This window comes from Cordyceps javanica, chromosome 1 (assembly GCF_051103115.1).
Source record: "Cordyceps javanica chromosome 1, complete sequence".
NCBI classification, from domain to species: Eukaryota; Fungi; Ascomycota; class Sordariomycetes; order Hypocreales; family Cordycipitaceae; genus Cordyceps; species Cordyceps javanica.
The window spans coordinates 6,707,436-6,723,872 of record NC_139295.1 but is presented as its reverse complement, the minus strand read 5'-3'; the positions used below and the strand labels follow the sequence as shown (position 1 = coordinate 6,723,872).

The 16,437-nt window shown below is 53.8% G+C and overlaps 5 protein-coding genes across 5 annotated transcripts; 3 read left to right on the top strand and 2 right to left on the bottom strand.

Moving 5' to 3' along the window:
- Positions 1-108: 108 nt before the first annotated feature.
- V2A60_002041 (uncharacterized protein) lies at positions 109-1,011 on the top strand (the record flags this gene model as incomplete). The annotated part of the gene is made up of 1 exon (XM_083253393.1): positions 109-1,011. The coding sequence occupies one exon, from the start codon at positions 109-111 to the stop codon at positions 1,009-1,011; it is 903 nt and encodes a 300-aa protein (XP_083109519.1).
- Positions 1,012-1,555: 544 nt separating this feature from the next.
- Positions 1,556-2,302, top strand: V2A60_002040 (uncharacterized protein; the record flags this gene model as incomplete). The annotated part of the gene is made up of 1 exon (XM_083253392.1): positions 1,556-2,302. One exon carries the CDS (start codon positions 1,556-1,558, stop codon positions 2,300-2,302), a length of 747 nt encoding a protein of 248 aa, XP_083109518.1.
- A 3,206-nt stretch (positions 2,303-5,508) lies between these two features.
- On the top strand, positions 5,509-7,439 carry V2A60_002039 (uncharacterized protein; the record flags this gene model as incomplete). The annotated part of the gene is made up of 4 exons (XM_083253391.1): positions 5,509-5,598; positions 5,681-6,913; positions 7,009-7,113; positions 7,170-7,439. The coding sequence occupies 4 exons, from the start codon at positions 5,509-5,511 to the stop codon at positions 7,437-7,439; spliced, it is 1,698 nt and encodes a 565-aa protein (XP_083109517.1).
- Positions 7,440-8,059: 620 nt separating this feature from the next.
- On the bottom strand, positions 8,060-9,056 carry V2A60_002038 (SH3 domain-containing protein; the record flags this gene model as incomplete). Its single annotated transcript, XM_083253390.1, has 2 exons — positions 8,060-8,869; positions 8,994-9,056. 2 exons carry the CDS (start codon positions 9,054-9,056, stop codon positions 8,060-8,062), a joined length of 873 nt encoding a protein of 290 aa, XP_083109516.1.
- A 1,663-nt stretch (positions 9,057-10,719) lies between these two features.
- Positions 10,720-11,349, bottom strand: V2A60_002037 (uncharacterized protein; the record flags this gene model as incomplete). Its single annotated transcript, XM_083253389.1, has 2 exons — positions 10,720-11,255; positions 11,343-11,349. 2 exons carry the CDS (start codon positions 11,347-11,349, stop codon positions 10,720-10,722), a joined length of 543 nt encoding a protein of 180 aa, XP_083109515.1.
- Positions 11,350-16,437: the final 5,088 nt, after the last annotated feature.

Genomic DNA, 16,437 nt, shown 5'->3' with positions numbered 1-16,437 from the left:
GGCTGCGTGTTGTGAAATGAAACCTATAAAGGCGGCCGTGCCGCCGTGATCGCCAGCGGCCCGCCAGCTGTTTCAATTTCGCATTCCCGATTACCTGAAGAAGCCATCATGCATACGTCCATTATTGCCTCGTTGGCCACCGCGGCGCTGCTCAGCGTAGCATCTGCCGTTCTGGACAAGCCCGTCATCAAGCCTCCCTTTCCGAATGGCGGCCTCGGCAGCCTGGGTCCCGACCTGATGTCGTCCCTCAAAATCGCCGCGCACACTACCGATGATTGGGACAAGGACCACCTCCCAAGGGACTGCAAGAACCTTGCCAAGGGCGCCGGCTTCTCGCCCTTTGACGTCAGCGCCTTCAACATCCACTATGACGACTGCAAGAAACAGCCCTGGGTGTTCTGCCGTCACAAGGACTCGCCTCTCAGCAAGAAGGACATGACGGAGCTGTTTGGGCGCCTCCCCGTCCGCATGCGCCAGTTCATCCGTCACATCATCGCCCTCCCCGGTCAGCGATCTGCCGGCAGCGCGGGAGACAACATCCAGATGAACGGCGACTGCGAGATTACCGTCTTCATTCACGAGACGGGGCATTCGCTGGACTCGCACGCCTTTGATCCCAAGTACGGCGTGCCCTTTTCCAACGGAAAGGCCTGGATCGACGCCTACAACAAGGACTCGGCCATCACCGACGACTACGGCCGCACATCGCAGCAGGAGAATTTTGCCCAGGAGACGGTGGTCTCCGTCTATGACAAGAACGTCAAGGGCGGCATCGGCAAGATCCAGCCCAACGCTCAGGCTATTCGCAACGCCTACACCACCCTCGAAAAGTACATTGGTAACATCATCATCCCTGGCGGCGAGTGCACGCATCGTCTGGAGAACAGCCCTGCTGTTCCCAAGGCCGACTCTGCCAGGACTCGCCTTGTTGCCAGGGCCGAGCCCGTCGGTGAGGGCCTGACAAAAATCGAGCCTCTCCCTATGGGGCCCATCACGCCTGCTAGCTACTAGATATTGTGCGTGACTGGAATATTCATGACGAATGAGATGGGTTGTATATTGAGTTGTAGCATAGAGACTAAAAGAAAAGTATGAGTAATCAAAAAGAAAAGAAGGTCCCCAAGACAAGTTGCGAATAAGTGAAAATTGCACATGAATGCACCACAGAAATCGGGTCGTGTGCTACGTACGGCGGCATTTCGACAGTCAAAGTGATGACGACTTACCGAATTCACAATTCGAGGTTGGTGCACCTACTCGTAGCAAACACTTTTTTCGTCCGCGTAGTTTCATCTGTTGTTACCCGAGAGCAAGATCTCGGTGTAGTACTATGTAACTGACATGGACAGAAACGACTTTGTCAGAATTTGTTTGTTTGATACATAGAGCGCGGATAGGTGGTAGTACGGAGTCTTGATTGAGTAACCCAGCTTTTTTCGGTAGCCAGTTCAATCTAGAACCGGGGAATCCTTAAATATATCCCTCGATTTGTTGCTTCGTCGGTGTAGAGATTGTTGCTGGGACAAAGCGACATGGAACTCGAAGAAACACTAGAATGCAACTGGATGGCCCCCAAGACATTGTTTGGACGGCCAGTGACCATGAAAGACATTTCCAGCTGGGAGCAAACTGGTTTGTAAAAAGGCAGCTAAGCGCCGAGGAGCTCCCCGTCGACAGAAGGGGGCGGACCATTTGGCCGTTGTGGGATACGGAGCGGCTTCGGAACGAATACTCGGCAACCATATTTATTCGACAGCACACCAATGTCCCTGTTCAAGAGTGTCAGCTATACACGATTGATGGGCTACTGCATTTTGCCTCGAGACGGATCCACGGCGCCGTCCAGCTAGAATACGCGCCCGAAGGAACAAAGATTGCCGCCGTCGCCGCCGTCGAGGAGCAGATGAACCGCTTCATAATACCGCAGCTTCGCAGAAAACGGCGAAGATATATTGGTAGCGTCAGCAGATTCATTCCCGTGATTCCGCCCCGAAGGATATACCAAAACGACAGCCGCCAGTGGGAGCAGCTCTGGTCAGAGAACGACGTCTTCGTTTATTGCCACAATGACCTCTCGCGAAAGAACATCTGGCTACATCCGGAAAACTTCAAGATCATGGCCATTACCGGGTGGGAGCATGCTGGCTTCTTCCCACATCATTTCGAACTACCATTGTGGACGGCGTCCGGGTGGGATGAGCGACATGCCATGCGGAAAAGTGTGTTGGCACGCGATTTGTCATTCTTCGAACTCAGTCCGAGCGACTTGAAAGATAGCACTCCAGCTGCGTGTGCACAATAGAAGCAGGCATGACGGCTAATTTCTGTTCTTTTTTCCGTCTTTTTTTTTCTTTATAGTTTCGACGTCATTGACTACTGGTAATGGCCAGCTGGATAGTGTTTCAGGGTGAGCAAAGCGATGAATTGCAATTGCTGCATAAGAGCCGTTGCCGTTTACTAAAGATTCGAGGCCCGTTCAGTGTAGCCAGTATACGTAATAGCTTATTGAAGTCTAATATAAGGCTGTAACGTCACAGTAAGCCCCATTCAAGGGCGGGGAAGTCGGTTCATGCGTCTGTTGAGTCTCCAGATAAGAAGCTGTATGAGTGAGGATGGTGTTATTGAAAATATCGAACGGTTATTTGCAAATTTTTCGTTTTTTCTTGTCGACTGAGTTTGCGATGGTGGCATGCATGAGGGATCGACCATTCTTCAAACCTCCAGCCAGGAACCTCTGGCCCAGATGGGCCGGTTCATTGCTCATCCGGCAGGTACAAAAAAGTATATGATGATTGATGATTCTAAGTTGTGGCCCCCACCCGTGTCTATCTCGGATGAGCACCGAGGTGTGCCAGCGTACCAAAAGGCACCGCAAAGTGTACTCACTTGTGCATGCCGAATGCCAATATCCAAAGTCTGACTCGCAGCACTGCCAGGAGCCGAGAGAGATTGTTGACTCGCGCGGCCATGACTTGCTACACGTAGATGAACTCCTGTGTCCTGGACGCATCGGGATCGTGCTGTCGAGACTAGCCATTTGGGTGCAGAGATTGCTAGCTTACACCACGAGGCCGGGTTCGTCTCGGTTGCACTTCTGTTTCACCATGGATGCTATGTTTTGCCACACGTCTACCTCGCGGGTTGGATTTGTTTACACGGCCAGCCATCGCGCGCCCCTGGCTACAGTCTACTGATCGTTGCAGACCGAAGGCGTAACACGATCGCTGAGCCTGCGACGAATCGATCCTCGGAGAAAAGTCAAAAACTGTTCTCACGCGAGTCGCGCCTACAGCTTCTGGCTCCCTCCCGCAACGACGCGCCCACAGATGCGGTTTTTCTGGAAGCCGTCGTAAAAGAAATTTCCGGCCGGTTAAATGATGGAGTCGATAGAAAACGGCGGCTAGATTGACGCAATGGGTGAATGGCGCCATTGCTTACCATTAGGATGGAGCGGAGTCTGTCCAAGAGCCTCATTTACATCCCACATGGCCTTGTGCGGCTCCTCGGGGTCTGGGCGCAGTTTACCGGGAAATGTAGTACCTGAGCCTTCTTTCTACTTGCTTGCTTTTTTGGTACCCGCAATCGATATTGAAAAGGCTGTCGGTTATTTTCTCGCACACCGAAATGAACCCGGAGAGAACGCCTTTCTGAAACACGAGCTCACAGTGAAGACGTCTGCCCTAGGTAAGAGAGAGGGGGAAGCGGGAGACTAATAAAAACCTTGCCAAAACGGCTGACCCCAGAGAGGTCACAAAAGCAGTCAAGCAGTTTCCAGAAAAATAGCGATAGGCCAGTTTGATTCCCGTCAGCACCGGACTGTAGTTCTTATAGTTACTTTAGCCCCCACGGGCGCCTTTTTCCCTATTCAGGGGTTTCCCGGCGTTAAATAATAATACTATACAATACAATACGAGCTCACAGTGCCCGGTTGGTAAGCAGACCCGTCAGTTGACCATGATATAGTCTACGAGAGTCCAGAGAAGCGATGCTCGCATCCATTCCTCATGGCTACCGATGGGCCAAAATACAAGGAGAAGCTCAAACACGCGACAGAAAACGTAGTGCTACAGATACCATAAATCCAGCTTGATGACTACTGAATCGATTTGGGATTGCTGACGAAACAGTCTGTCGTTGCTGGTGTTTGCAACGAGAACAGTTTGAAGGGTAAACTCTACCAGTCCAACTATACCCAATGACACGATGGAAAATGCCCGCAGTTTACCTCGAGCCGCTGGCACCCGCCGCCAGCATAAAGTATGACGGTGTGATGAGCCTTGCGAGGCTGCTGGACTGACTTTCACGCCCGTTCTGTAAGCGAGAGATGATCACGACCACGGCATCAAGCTCTTCTATTCGGTGTGCAGGCCCCATGAGCCGCATAAACGTTGCTCGAAATGATGACGCATCTTCAGGCCGCGACGAGTAAACCACGCATGCCGTTTCCTACGATTCTTGGCTGGACAAGTCTGTTTTTGGCTAAATCAAGCGTATGGAGGAGTGAGAAACGGCAGCGATCGATTCCATTCTCCTACCCACCGAGTCTGAAACGTTGAAGCGACCCCCGAGTGGGTTGCGACGAGCGCCCAAAGCGAACGCCGCCGGCCCAAAGAGAATGCCCTCGGACCTTTTTCGCGCGAGGCGGGACGCTGCACGGTCGCGCCACCGGCGCCGAGCTTGCTCACTCCGGACCCCCAACCATGGAGTGAGCCGGTGGCAACTGGTAACAATAGTAAGCCAGCAGAGGGAGCCTCTCGTGGAGACGGTCGTGCTCCTGTTACAGAAAGAGACAAGACACAGACTACCAGTAATAAGGCGGGCCATCCCTGGGGTAAACTGGGTTGTCGCGACACCAATCACAGCCCAGACATGGTCACCACGATTCCACGAAATGGTCTTGGCGGAACTAAGCGGAAAGGCTACTACCGAATAGCTACGAATGGCTCTTGACTTTGACTTCTCCGGGGCCCTCTTCTGGGGCCGGCAGATGACTCCCCCGAACTGCCAATTCTGAATTCATGACTCTCCACGCTGTGCCGGGGCATTTTCCCCAGCCGTGCCCGCGTCCGAACCGCGAAAGAGCCCATCTGCAAGGAGCAACCATGAAACAAAGCCGTCTTGGCTCGCGTCCATGGTAACATTGGCCCACGGAGAAAGATGGATGCATTCTTGACTCTCTTGAGGGGATTTTCAAAGAATGGCAAGAACAAAGAAAAAAAAAAGCAGCGACGCGTGTTAATGCCTCTCCGCGTTGAGAAAAAAAAAAGGCCGTGTCCCGGCCCGGGGGCGGGATGCGAAATCCATTGCACCCATCACCGATCTAAAACGAGGTGAAACTGGATCGACCAATTTGGTGATATGCTACAGCCCCTGCTTGCCTCTTGGGCCTTGATTTCTTATATAACAGAGTTGTTTCTACACCAACGCGGCCGCAGACTTGGACGCACGCACACACGCACACACACGACCTCCTCGTACCAACAGGCCGCCCCCCTCGAGACGAACAAGATGACTCCTCCGGGCTCGGTCAAGCTGATCGGTCGGAACGGGAGCATCATCTCGTATCCGAAGCCAACAGATGACTACGATGACCCTCTCGTAAGCTGCGCACCAAAAAAAGCCCGTTTCTACGGCTCAAAAATTTTGTCCGCATCTCGCTGACCACAAGAACCGTATGTAGAACTGGTCTCTGCGCCGCAAGGCCGTGCATCTCAGCATCGTCCTCGTCTACGCGGCCGTGACGTTTGCGTGGACCGACCTCGCGCTGCTGCGCAACGTGCACCTGGCGTCGGACCTGTCCATGGACGCGTCGCAGCTGGCCGTGTCGACGTCGTTCCGGTACATTGGCATGGCGTCGGCGGGCATCGTCTTCATCCCGCTGGCGTACAAGTACGGGCGGCGGCCGGCGTACCTGGCGTCGCTGCTGCTGCAGTTCTCGGCGGCCGTGTGGACGGCGCTCGTGAGCCACCGGTGGGAGTACCGGGCGGCCAACGCCGTCGCAGGCGCCGGCGCCGTCGTCGCGCAGTCCCTCGTGCCCATGACCATCACGGACCTCTTCTTCACCCACCAGTTCGCCACCGTCTACGGGCTCGCCGTCTTCGCCCAGGGCGTCGGCTGCTTCGCCGGCCCGATCCTGGCCTCGGAGATTGCCACGCCCCACGGCCACGACCACGACTGGCGCTGGCTGCCCTGGACCATGGCCGGCCTCTTTGGCGCCACCGCCCTGCTCGTCCTCTTTGGCGTCGAGGAGTCGACCTTTGTCCCCAACATTGACAACCAGGTCGCCGCCAAGAAGACGCTCGAGGCCGAGGAGGAGGAGCAGAGGACCGCCGCGACCCGCGGCCACAGCAGCTACTTCTTCAACCGCCGCATCTCCATCGGCGACGACAGCACGGATGCCGGCACCGCCACCGTTGACGCTGACGACCAGGACATGCTCGACCTCGTCAACGTCACCCGCCAGGCCGGCGGCGGCGCCTACCTCGATCTCCCGCCCGGGCCGCGGCCGCTCCGACAGCGCTTCGCCCTCTTCACGCGCACCGGGCGGCCGATCCGCCGGCGGATCCTGTCCGCGTTCGTCATCCTCGGCACCTTTCCGGGCGTCATCTACGCCGCGCTGACGTACGGCTTCCTCATGGCCTGGCTCTCGCTCTTCAGCCACGTCGTGCAGACGCAGATGATGCTGCCGCCCTACAACCTCGACCGGCGCGGCCTGGCGCTGCTCGACCTCGGGCCCCTGCTCGGCCACGTCCTCGGCAGCCTCGTCGTGCCCCCGATGAGCGACTACTGGATCGTGTCCAGGGCGCGCCGCAACGGCGGCGTGTACGAGCCCGAGATGCGCCTCTGGTTCGCGCTCCTCGGCGGCGCATTTGTCGCTGCGGGCATTCTCATGTTTGGACTCGGCATTGCAAAGGTGAGAACAATTTCTTTCTGATTTCCTATCTTCTTCCGGTAGCTTTTTTTTTTGGATTGACTAACTCTTCTTTTCTTCTTCGTCGCTACGTTTAGAAAGCACCAATTGCAGAGTTGCTCATCAGCTACATTCTGTTCGCTTTCGGACTCAGCGTGTGTCAAGAAACCAGTCTGACGTACATCACGGACTGCTACCACAATGTAAGTCGCGAGATCGAGCCCCTCGCTGACCAGCATTGGAGACTAACACGCGTTAGATGATTGGTGACGCCATGGTCGGCATCGTCTTCTTCCGCAACGCCCTGGCTGTCGTTTTGTGGATGGGCATCATGCCCCGAATTGGTGCCAACGGCACCAACACCGTCTTCGTCACCACCTCGATAGCGGCGGCGATTGTTATGCTCATTCCCGTCCCGCTGCTCATCTGGGGTCGCCGGGGTCGCATGCTGACAGCGTCCAAGTACCGCGAGTACTCGCTTGCGGCGACACCGCCGGCGACCCTCAAGAAGATCATGGGAGAGCGTTGATCGCGTGGCACCTGCGGCGGAAGGTCGATCGCTTCTGTGCTGGTCACAGGGAACCTTGCGCCTGTACACACATCAATTTTTTTTTCGATACCCATGCAGTTTAGAGAGTTATGGTGAAAGGGGGTAGGAGGAGGCCATGGCCACGCGGCATAAGTAATACCATAAAGACCGAGAGAGGGAGGCCAGTTTCTTCGCGAGACACAGGCTAGTCCAAGAGCCCGGCGAACTAGCATATAATAGACCCAATACTTTAATGACCAGCACATATTGTCCTTGGCGCGGCTCCCTGGCGGATTTCCCGCTAATCGATGTAGTTTTTGTGCATGCAATGGTGCAAGTCGGCAACAGACAAGGCAGCTGAGCATATTGGAACACTAATAAGAGGAGCCACTCGTGTGTACTCAAAGACCGTCATATTCATCGTGGACATGATACGTCAGCCAACATCTATCTAACCTACAATGGCTTTCTTCTCGAAGCCACACCGCCCAAGGGGACAGCGAAATAGTATCGACCGGAAATTTGGGTCGGATTGATCCGCAATGCAACGCAAGAGAAGGGCAAGGAAAACAAAACAAAGGGCCGAACAGAAAGCAAGTGGTGATATGCCTGCACATCGTCTAAAAGATGCTATTGACGATATTGCTACCGATACTCGCGCCCGCGCCAAAAATGGCCGCGTTGCCCAGCTTCTTGCCAAACTTCTTACCCATCTCGCCCGCCTTGCCGCCTGCGCCGCCCTCACCTTCTTGCTGCTGCTGCTGTTGCTGGCCACCGCCGTCGGCGACGGCCATTGGGGGCACGTTTGCGTTGTACGGGTTCTGCTGCTGAGGCGGTCCGGCCGGGTAGCCGTACTGGGGCTGCTGCTGCTGCTGCTGGTGCGGCGGGCCGTACGGTCCGGGAGCCTTGTGATCCTGCTCGGGCAGCACGTAGTTGCGGGGGAAGATGCCCTCCTGCCCGGTGCGCTGGTTCATGCCCATCCACCAGTCCTGGTTCATGTACTCGTAGACGGCGATGCGGTCGTCCTTTTCAAATGTCAGGTCGCGCGCGTCCGACGCGCCGTAGTGGTAGAGCGCCCGGGCGTGTGCGATGATGGGCCGGCCGCTCGCCCCGCGCGGGGGTACGCCCGGCGCGGGTGTGTCGTTGTAGGAAGGGGGCCCCGGGGACGCGGCGGCGTTGAGGTGCATGTTCTGGAAGCCTTGCGTCGGCGGCTGCGCGTTGTAGTTGCTGCTGTAGTCGCGGGTCGCCGGCGGGGGACTGGCCGCGGCGGGAGATGGGTTGGAGGGTGCGCCGCCGCCGCCGCCGCCGCCGCCGGTGTTGGCCGTCGTACGCAGAGGCCCAGACAGGGACGACTCGGGCGGCAGGGTGGCGCTGATGGTATCGAACACGTTTTCGTCAATGACGCCTTTTTCGAGCAGGTTCTCCAGCTCCTTCACAGCCGGTTAGCAACGGAGAAAACGACCGTGTCTGTGCTCATCCCTTCTTCGCGAGGGCGCAAGCCCAGCTATGCGAGAGGAAGGGATGAGATCACAAAGGAAGGACAGCTGTTCGTACGTTTTTAATGTTTCGGAGTGACCGGTTGGTCTCCATGATGGTCTGGCGGTCGGCGGACACCATCTTGGCGGGGGAGGGAGGGACGGGGACGAGGACGGGACGGTCGACGGAAACAAGACGGGTCGGTTCTGGTGGCCGCCTTGACTCTAGATATGGAAAGGACTTGATACGATAGCTGTCTGCGGCGAGAATCGAGGAGGAAATAAGCGACCAACAGAACAAAGATGGGAGGGAAAGAGAAGGATTCTGGAAGGGTTGACGGCGAACTGTCGTGGACTAACCATTGGAAACGCAACTAGTGGGGGGAGGTTTCGGGTGCGCGGCGCGCGGGCCAAGCGGATGTGGCGATGTGCTGTGTGGCAGTGCTACTTGGTGGCTTGAGCGGTAGCAGCCGACGTGAGGCGGCGCCGAGATACGTGTCATTATAGGAGAGAGCTCTTCTTCTTTTTTCAATCTGTCTTGTTTTACTACATTGTATCATTCATCTAGCGTTTGCTTGATTTGAATGCGGACTTCATGTTCAGTCGCACGCCTTTGGGTGCGGGCATGACGGATGATAGACACACGTGATGGAGCTGACTGAAAGTGAGTTTGCTTATTTCGAGAATTATGGTAGTAACACAAAGAGACCCGGAAGACACATTGGTAGGCAGACCTGATCCGTGTAATTATCGTAAGGCTGTTGGAAGATTCCGATCTATAATTATCTGTATTCATCCGAGAAAAGAATTTGTAAAGTATATAATAGAATTATATTGATAGCAATGCGCGCTGCTGGATCTAAATCACATTGATTTCTTTTCTTCAAAAAAACACCGAGTCATAGACAAAGCTTAGCATTAATAAGCTTTATGGATGGCTTCAATTTCCGCGAATATCGCAAAAGACGCGCCATTACATATCCGCCACAGCAGGTCGTTGCTAGATCTACTATCGGTGGATTTAATATAGACTAAGATTATCAACCTTCAGAGCAAAAGTAATCATGGCGGCTCATATTCATTATTTCGAGCATATAGATTACTATATATTCAGCCAATCTTAGTCTCATGAGACCATGGGTACTGTAAATCCCAGCCGGAGCAGGGCTCTCTAACGGATCCAGCTCATGTTCGTCTTAGAGAGCGATACAAACTGTTAGGATTTGCTTTGAAAATGGTCCTTTCAAGCCGCCTACAAATCCGAGGTGTGAATCATGAAAAGATCTAATCCATCATCTCACGAAACCACGGATGCTCAAAATCTCAGCCGCAGTAGGGCGCTCTGCCGGATCATATTGCAAAATCCAGCGTACTAGCTCCTTCACCGTCCGACACTCCTCTTCTCCCATCTCGGGGTTTGCCTTGTCAAATGCTCCTCCATGGTTATCTGCGGCAGGAACAGCGACTCCCCCCCTTCCGGCACGCCACCCAGTCTGCAATTGGACAGCGTCCCATCTGGCTTGGAATGCAGCGATGGTCGTGTCCAGAGACTCGCGAGCTCGTCGGGAAGGGTTCCGATCCGCTTGATGAGTAGCAGATTGGGTCGTCGGCCTCGAACCCGGGGTTACGACGCAGAAGAGGGGCTCTCCTGTTATGAGCTCGAAAACAAAACAGCCGAATGCCCATATATCAATCGACTTGTGGACTTGCCGAGCGAATACAAACTCGGGTGTCCGGAGCCCTCGGAGTATGAAGGGTTTCGAGGGCGGATCAGATTGCAATAATACTACTCACTTCCACCCATATCAGACAGCTTTATCTTGAAGCCATTCTTGTAGGGAGTCAAGTTGGCGAGAGGCTGTGGATGGTGGCGACCATAGATCCGTTTTCCCATCCAACCTTGTCACACGCTCAGAGATAAGCCTAACCTGGAGGTCGTCTCTCTGACGAAGGGCATCCTCTGGTACGAGGTCGATATTATCGAGGCCAAAATGCATGTTGCCAGGCTGGAGGTCGCCATGGGAAACTCCATGCGAGTAGAGTAAGGCTAGTGCTTGTGCTGACTGCTTCAGGATACTCTTTGCCATCTCTGGTGGATAGCGGACCTTCCCCCGAAACTTGCGAGGGTTGAACTGGGGGAGCTCCTCAACCATATTATTCACATCGGGGCCGATTGGTTCAAAGACCAGACACTTGTGGTTTCCATTGGGCCCGTTGAGCTCAAACGTATCCAGAAGCTCTGTAATGTACCTTTTGCTCTGCAGCGGCGCAACATTGGCCATGTAATGCAAGATTCGCTCCTCAGTCGTTGTACCGGAAATCGCGGACATAAGAATCTTGACTGCCACATACGTTTCCCGTCTCTTCGATTGTCAGCTTTTTGGGTACGCGTTTGAGTACACTCAAGAACCTGGGTAATATTGCCTACGAGACATCTTGGGCCAACCACAAGTAGAGAATGAGCCCTCGCCTAGCTTGCGTATGATTTTGTACCGACCTTTGGCGAGTTCATCGCCGAGCGTCATAGGAGGATATTCACCAGGCCGGTAGTCCTCAATCTACTCGCATGGTAGGGTTATTCTGTTGAATCGCAGGTCACTGTCGTGTGCACTACTCGGTAGTGGGGTAGGTGGACGTGAAGAGGATGGCATGGTCGCAATGTATCAAAGTGCGGTCAGAGTGCGGTCAAGGAGCACGATGAGACGATTGAAGATTGTGTAGATTGTGCAGAGGAGAATTTGAAGTTTCGCTTAAACTTTGGGGGCCGAAATGACCCCATCCAGGGCCATGTATGGCTTGACGTTACACAGGCAATGAGAGAAGCACAGCTCCTACCACCATATGCGGGATGACTCCCCGCCGAATTATGGGCAACCAACGCGGGAGAAATGTCTCAGTCGCTGTTGGACCGAGCTCGTTCGCCAAACCCAACCTAGAAAAAAAAATTCCAGATCGAAATGTGACAGCTCTGATGGCAATGCAATTGTGGCAGCTACCGAGATCGAACAACTTTGCATTCTACAATAACGATACGCAACAGGTCACTCGCTATCCATAAACCAACTAGTAGCAGCACTTCTTGGGTGACGTCTTACGGCCGGCTTAGAGAAACGAGGTGACGCATAGTTGCCACTGGCCCGTGTCGGATATAATTGATTCAAGCCAAAGCAGACCGACTCTAGTTGTCTAGACCCCCCCCACCCCCCAAAACCGGGTCAAGGCAGAATCGCGAACCGGAGCAGCATGTGAGGCGAAACAATGGCATTTCGTTTTACGATTTCTATGGCCAAAACTCGATGTGTCGGTAGGTTGGACCATCGGGAAAGCAAGCGGAAGCGGTGGGTGTGGTGTGGGTGGACTTGACGTAATAGTATGGGATAGGCGCTGCAACGACGCCACCGAAAAAGGCAGGACGCCAGAGGTTTATCGGCCTAGCCTGGGGACGGGTTCAAAGATGAGACGGGCCTCGATGTGTCAGAAACAACGCAGGGTGACAAGCAGGACCATATGCATGGATAACGTCTACCGTGTACTCCGTACTGGCCAACTGGCCACTCACCCAGCTACCAGTACAGAGTACGTTGTGCCGGGCGAGACACGGGAGGAAGCGGATCGGCAGTTGCAACTGTTGGAGGCATTTTCTCTTGTCAATCATAAACAGAAAGCGAACTGTGTGTCCAGGCGTCGGTATAGCGGCGTGTGACGGATGTGATGTAAATGGGCCGGCGAGACAGGGGAGCACAGGGCCGCTGACCCGGCCGAGAAGAGAACAGGGCTCGGAAATGACGATTCGAGAGTGCTGGCGACGAGGTGCAAGTCATGGATGTTTCTCCTGACTACTAAGTACTACGTAGCAAAGTGGTGGGTGACCGGTTGACTGGCAAACTGGGTCGAGTTTTTGATTGTTGAGCGGTCCGTGTCGATCACTGGATCAGTAGGCATACCTAGCAATGTTTAGCTCGATACGGAGCAATTATACTGAGTATGGTGCTGCAAGAGATGTCAGCCCCGTGATGCATGGCGTGTGAGCGGCATGAGATAGATTGATGACGGGCTTGCGGTGTAGCAAGGGGCAGCGCAATGGACGCTGAGAGATTCTGGGGAGATGCTTGATGCATTCGCTGCGCCGGATGCGTTTGGAAGGATGGTTTGGATGCATGAAAGCAGGCGGAATACAAGATAATTTGATGAGTCGGTATCCGTTGTCGAGATATTGGCGGTGGCTTGTCCCGCCGGTTGGACGCCGACCAATGTATCAAGTTGTCAGCCCTGGTGGGTTATCCGGGGACTACCCACTAGTAATGTACGGCGTACCCTGGTCATGAGCAGCGGCAAAACAGGCAGGCAGCCTGGCCAGCAGCCAGGTGCAGAAGCACCAGCATTCCCATCATGGCCATTGTCAAGAGCGACATGGACATGACGAAGACGCCGGCGCACCCACTTGGCGTAGGCCAGGGAACCGTGCTAGCTCGGGGCATCTCAGCTAGGCAGGGGTCAGAGAGGCTGCCCTGGGGTGGTGGGCTGGCTGCAGGACGACAGAGGCGAGGAATAGGCGGACGAGGGAGGCTCGCAGCAAAGGGTGGCGCGAGTGATGCGTTGGAGTGTTGGGGGTGTTGGGGATGGTTGAGAAAAGGGTAAGGCGCGTGTTTCGAGAGGGTGTTGATGGGCGTCTGCAAGTGATGTGGGTGAAGCTTATAATAGTTTTAGAGGGGACGATGGGAGGTGGGAGGTGGGAAGTGGGAGAGGTTTGGAATTTTCGGACTTGGGCGACGTCAAGGTTTGGCGGGTTGACGGCGCACGTCCCCGAGGTACCTACTTAGTAAGGTAGACTGGTAAGAGGTACCTACTTAACTTAGGAATGTACTTAGTTTATTAGGCTGCTTGGTTGGCAGGATGTACTCGGTAGCTAAGTAGGCACGTAGGTAGACCACCCCAAGTAGGGGCGACAAGGAGAGGGAAAAAAAGAAAGAAAAAACCAAAATGATTTGTGTTGTGCGAGATTGATTGCAAATGTGTTTTTGTAGAGAAAAGTCAAAGTACGATGCCGAAATGCCGAGAATTCCCGCACGGTTGGGGAGCCACCCAGGCAAGTACCTATCAAGCGAACTTTTTACTTATAAGGATTACGAGGTCCAAGTAGCTTGGCTTGGATAAAGTGCCTAGGCGAGGTACCGTACATGAATACATGGGTAGGTAGGAAGTTTCAGTAGGGAAGTATCAGCAGTTGGGCAATGAACTTTTGTCAAACGCTGCTTTCTTTTTCTCTCATTTATGTCCATGTCCACCAAATAACTATCAGTATGACCACAGTCCAGAGGTCCACCAGCAGTGATACCAAGATATCCAAGGGCCTAAGTAGGTACTTACGTGCACTGCACTGTGATGTAATAAGTGTAGGTAGGTACGTACCTAAGTACCTGCCTTGCCTATTGGTTACTTGGTCGGTCAGCTTGCCAGGGGGAGAGAATGTATTCAGTTCTGTCACTTGTCATGCTACGGTACGGAGTAAAGTAGAGTAAGTAGGAATGAGGAGGAAGAAGCGGGAGCAGAAAATAAAATAAAAGGTCAATTTGATTAAAGGGTGAATTGAAAAAGAAATAAAGAGTGGGAGAGAGGGAGAGAGAAGCGATGCAGCAACACTGCGTCTATGCAGTAACTACTTACAAGGTCCAAGTACACCAGTAACCGTCCATGCAGTAAGTATTTTTGACTGGCCATTTCGAGTATTTCGTCCCTATTTGGCACCACAGCTTTTTGTCAGTCGTCAAAAAGAGGCTGGCAGACTGGCACGCTGGCAACCCAGCCCAGTTGCCTTGCCCAGGAACGTACTGATGGAGACCCTTGCCTCCAGACTACTTACCCGTATCCTTGCTAGCGGCCAGCCCATCTGGGTATCCGATGGCTTCGACGGTGGACAGGGGCCGGATATCGAGAGACGGGGCAGGGCCTGCACGCCTGATATGGCAAGCAACGCTGGCAGGGCATGTCATGATGACGGCAGTTGTGGGAGAGTGAGGGTTTAGCAACGACGACGACGACGACGGTGGCCAAAATGGAGAGATAGAAAAGAGAAAGAAAAGAAAAAGAAAGATGGAAGAAAGATAGAGAGAAGAAAGAAGGAAAGAAAGAAGGAAAAAAGAAAGGCAGGCAGGCAAGCAGGCATGAGATGAATCGCTAGAGCATCTACAAGGCCGTCCGTCAATATTGAGAAGTTCACGTAAAATTCCGGCATGTATTTTACTCTATTGATAATGGAATCCTAGTATACATGGGAAGCTGCCCTTGGCCCCTGGTGTTTGCAACTGTTCTTTTTTTTTTTCTTCGCTTACTGCCTCCTTGTTCTCTCGTCTTGACTTTTTCTTCTCCGAGAATCCTTGTTTCCTATTCCTTCGTTTTGGCTGCCCCAGACGAAGCTTTCTGGTAAGCTTTCAGGTGGGTTGATGTGGAGGCCGCAATAGTAATCACTATTAGTAGGTAGGTACGGAGTACTGATACTGACACTGAGAAAAGGCACTGATGAGAAAGCTGTACTTAGGGACTGTTACTGAAACTGTTACTGCTGCAATTGCTGCTAATAGTACAGTTGCCGCTGCTATTAGTACTGCTTCCACTACTGCTACCCACTACCAGCCCACCAACAAGCCCACCAAAAGCCCACCAAGAACCCATCAAAAGTCCACCAAAAGCCCCCAAGCCATCCCAAGCCCATCCCACTACCCTGGGTCGCTTGTACCGGTACCCTCGTCTTTCATAAGTACCTACTTACTTACTTACCTACCGCCCAAACGCAACCAACAGGTATCCTGTGCCGCATAGATACATCCGTTCTTGGAGACTGACTTCGTGGTCGCTAGGTACCTACTTACTTATCCAGGTACCAAGGAACTTGGAGCACCCCCCCTCGTCCATCATCATCATCATCATCACCACCAACCCCTCCATCCCGTCATCACCTCACCCAAGTCGGTCGTCCTCCAAGCCATCCTCCATCGAGCCATCCATCCATTCAACGCCCCTACCACCCGCGGATGGACGCATTCTCACTCTCTCCCGCGATCGATCACCCTCCTGCAGCTCCCACCCATCGCAACTGTCCACCCAGAGACACCGACCACCCTCCTTAGCCTCACACGCCCCCCCGGTCCTGTGCCCCAGATGCAGCCGCAAACTCTCGTCGCCTCGTCAGTCCCTTCGACTAGACTACTGGAATCAAGACAAAAGCCAACATGACGCCTCCGTATGCTGCCCACCCCCCTTCTGTTCTTAAATTAACATTTATCCAGGCTCACTAGCTTCATCCATTCCCAAACAAAGATTTCGAGCGTTCGCGTGTTCCATTCCCGCCTCTGCATCATTTCTACCCGGTCACCGTTCATCTCAAGATCCATGACCAAACGACCAACTTTACCCATCTAACCATCGCCATCACCATCACAACCATCCCATTGACAAATAATTTGAAGTCTCGACTACAAGAAACACACCCTGCCGCCTCTTTCCACGCCTCTCCTCGCCTGGTGTTT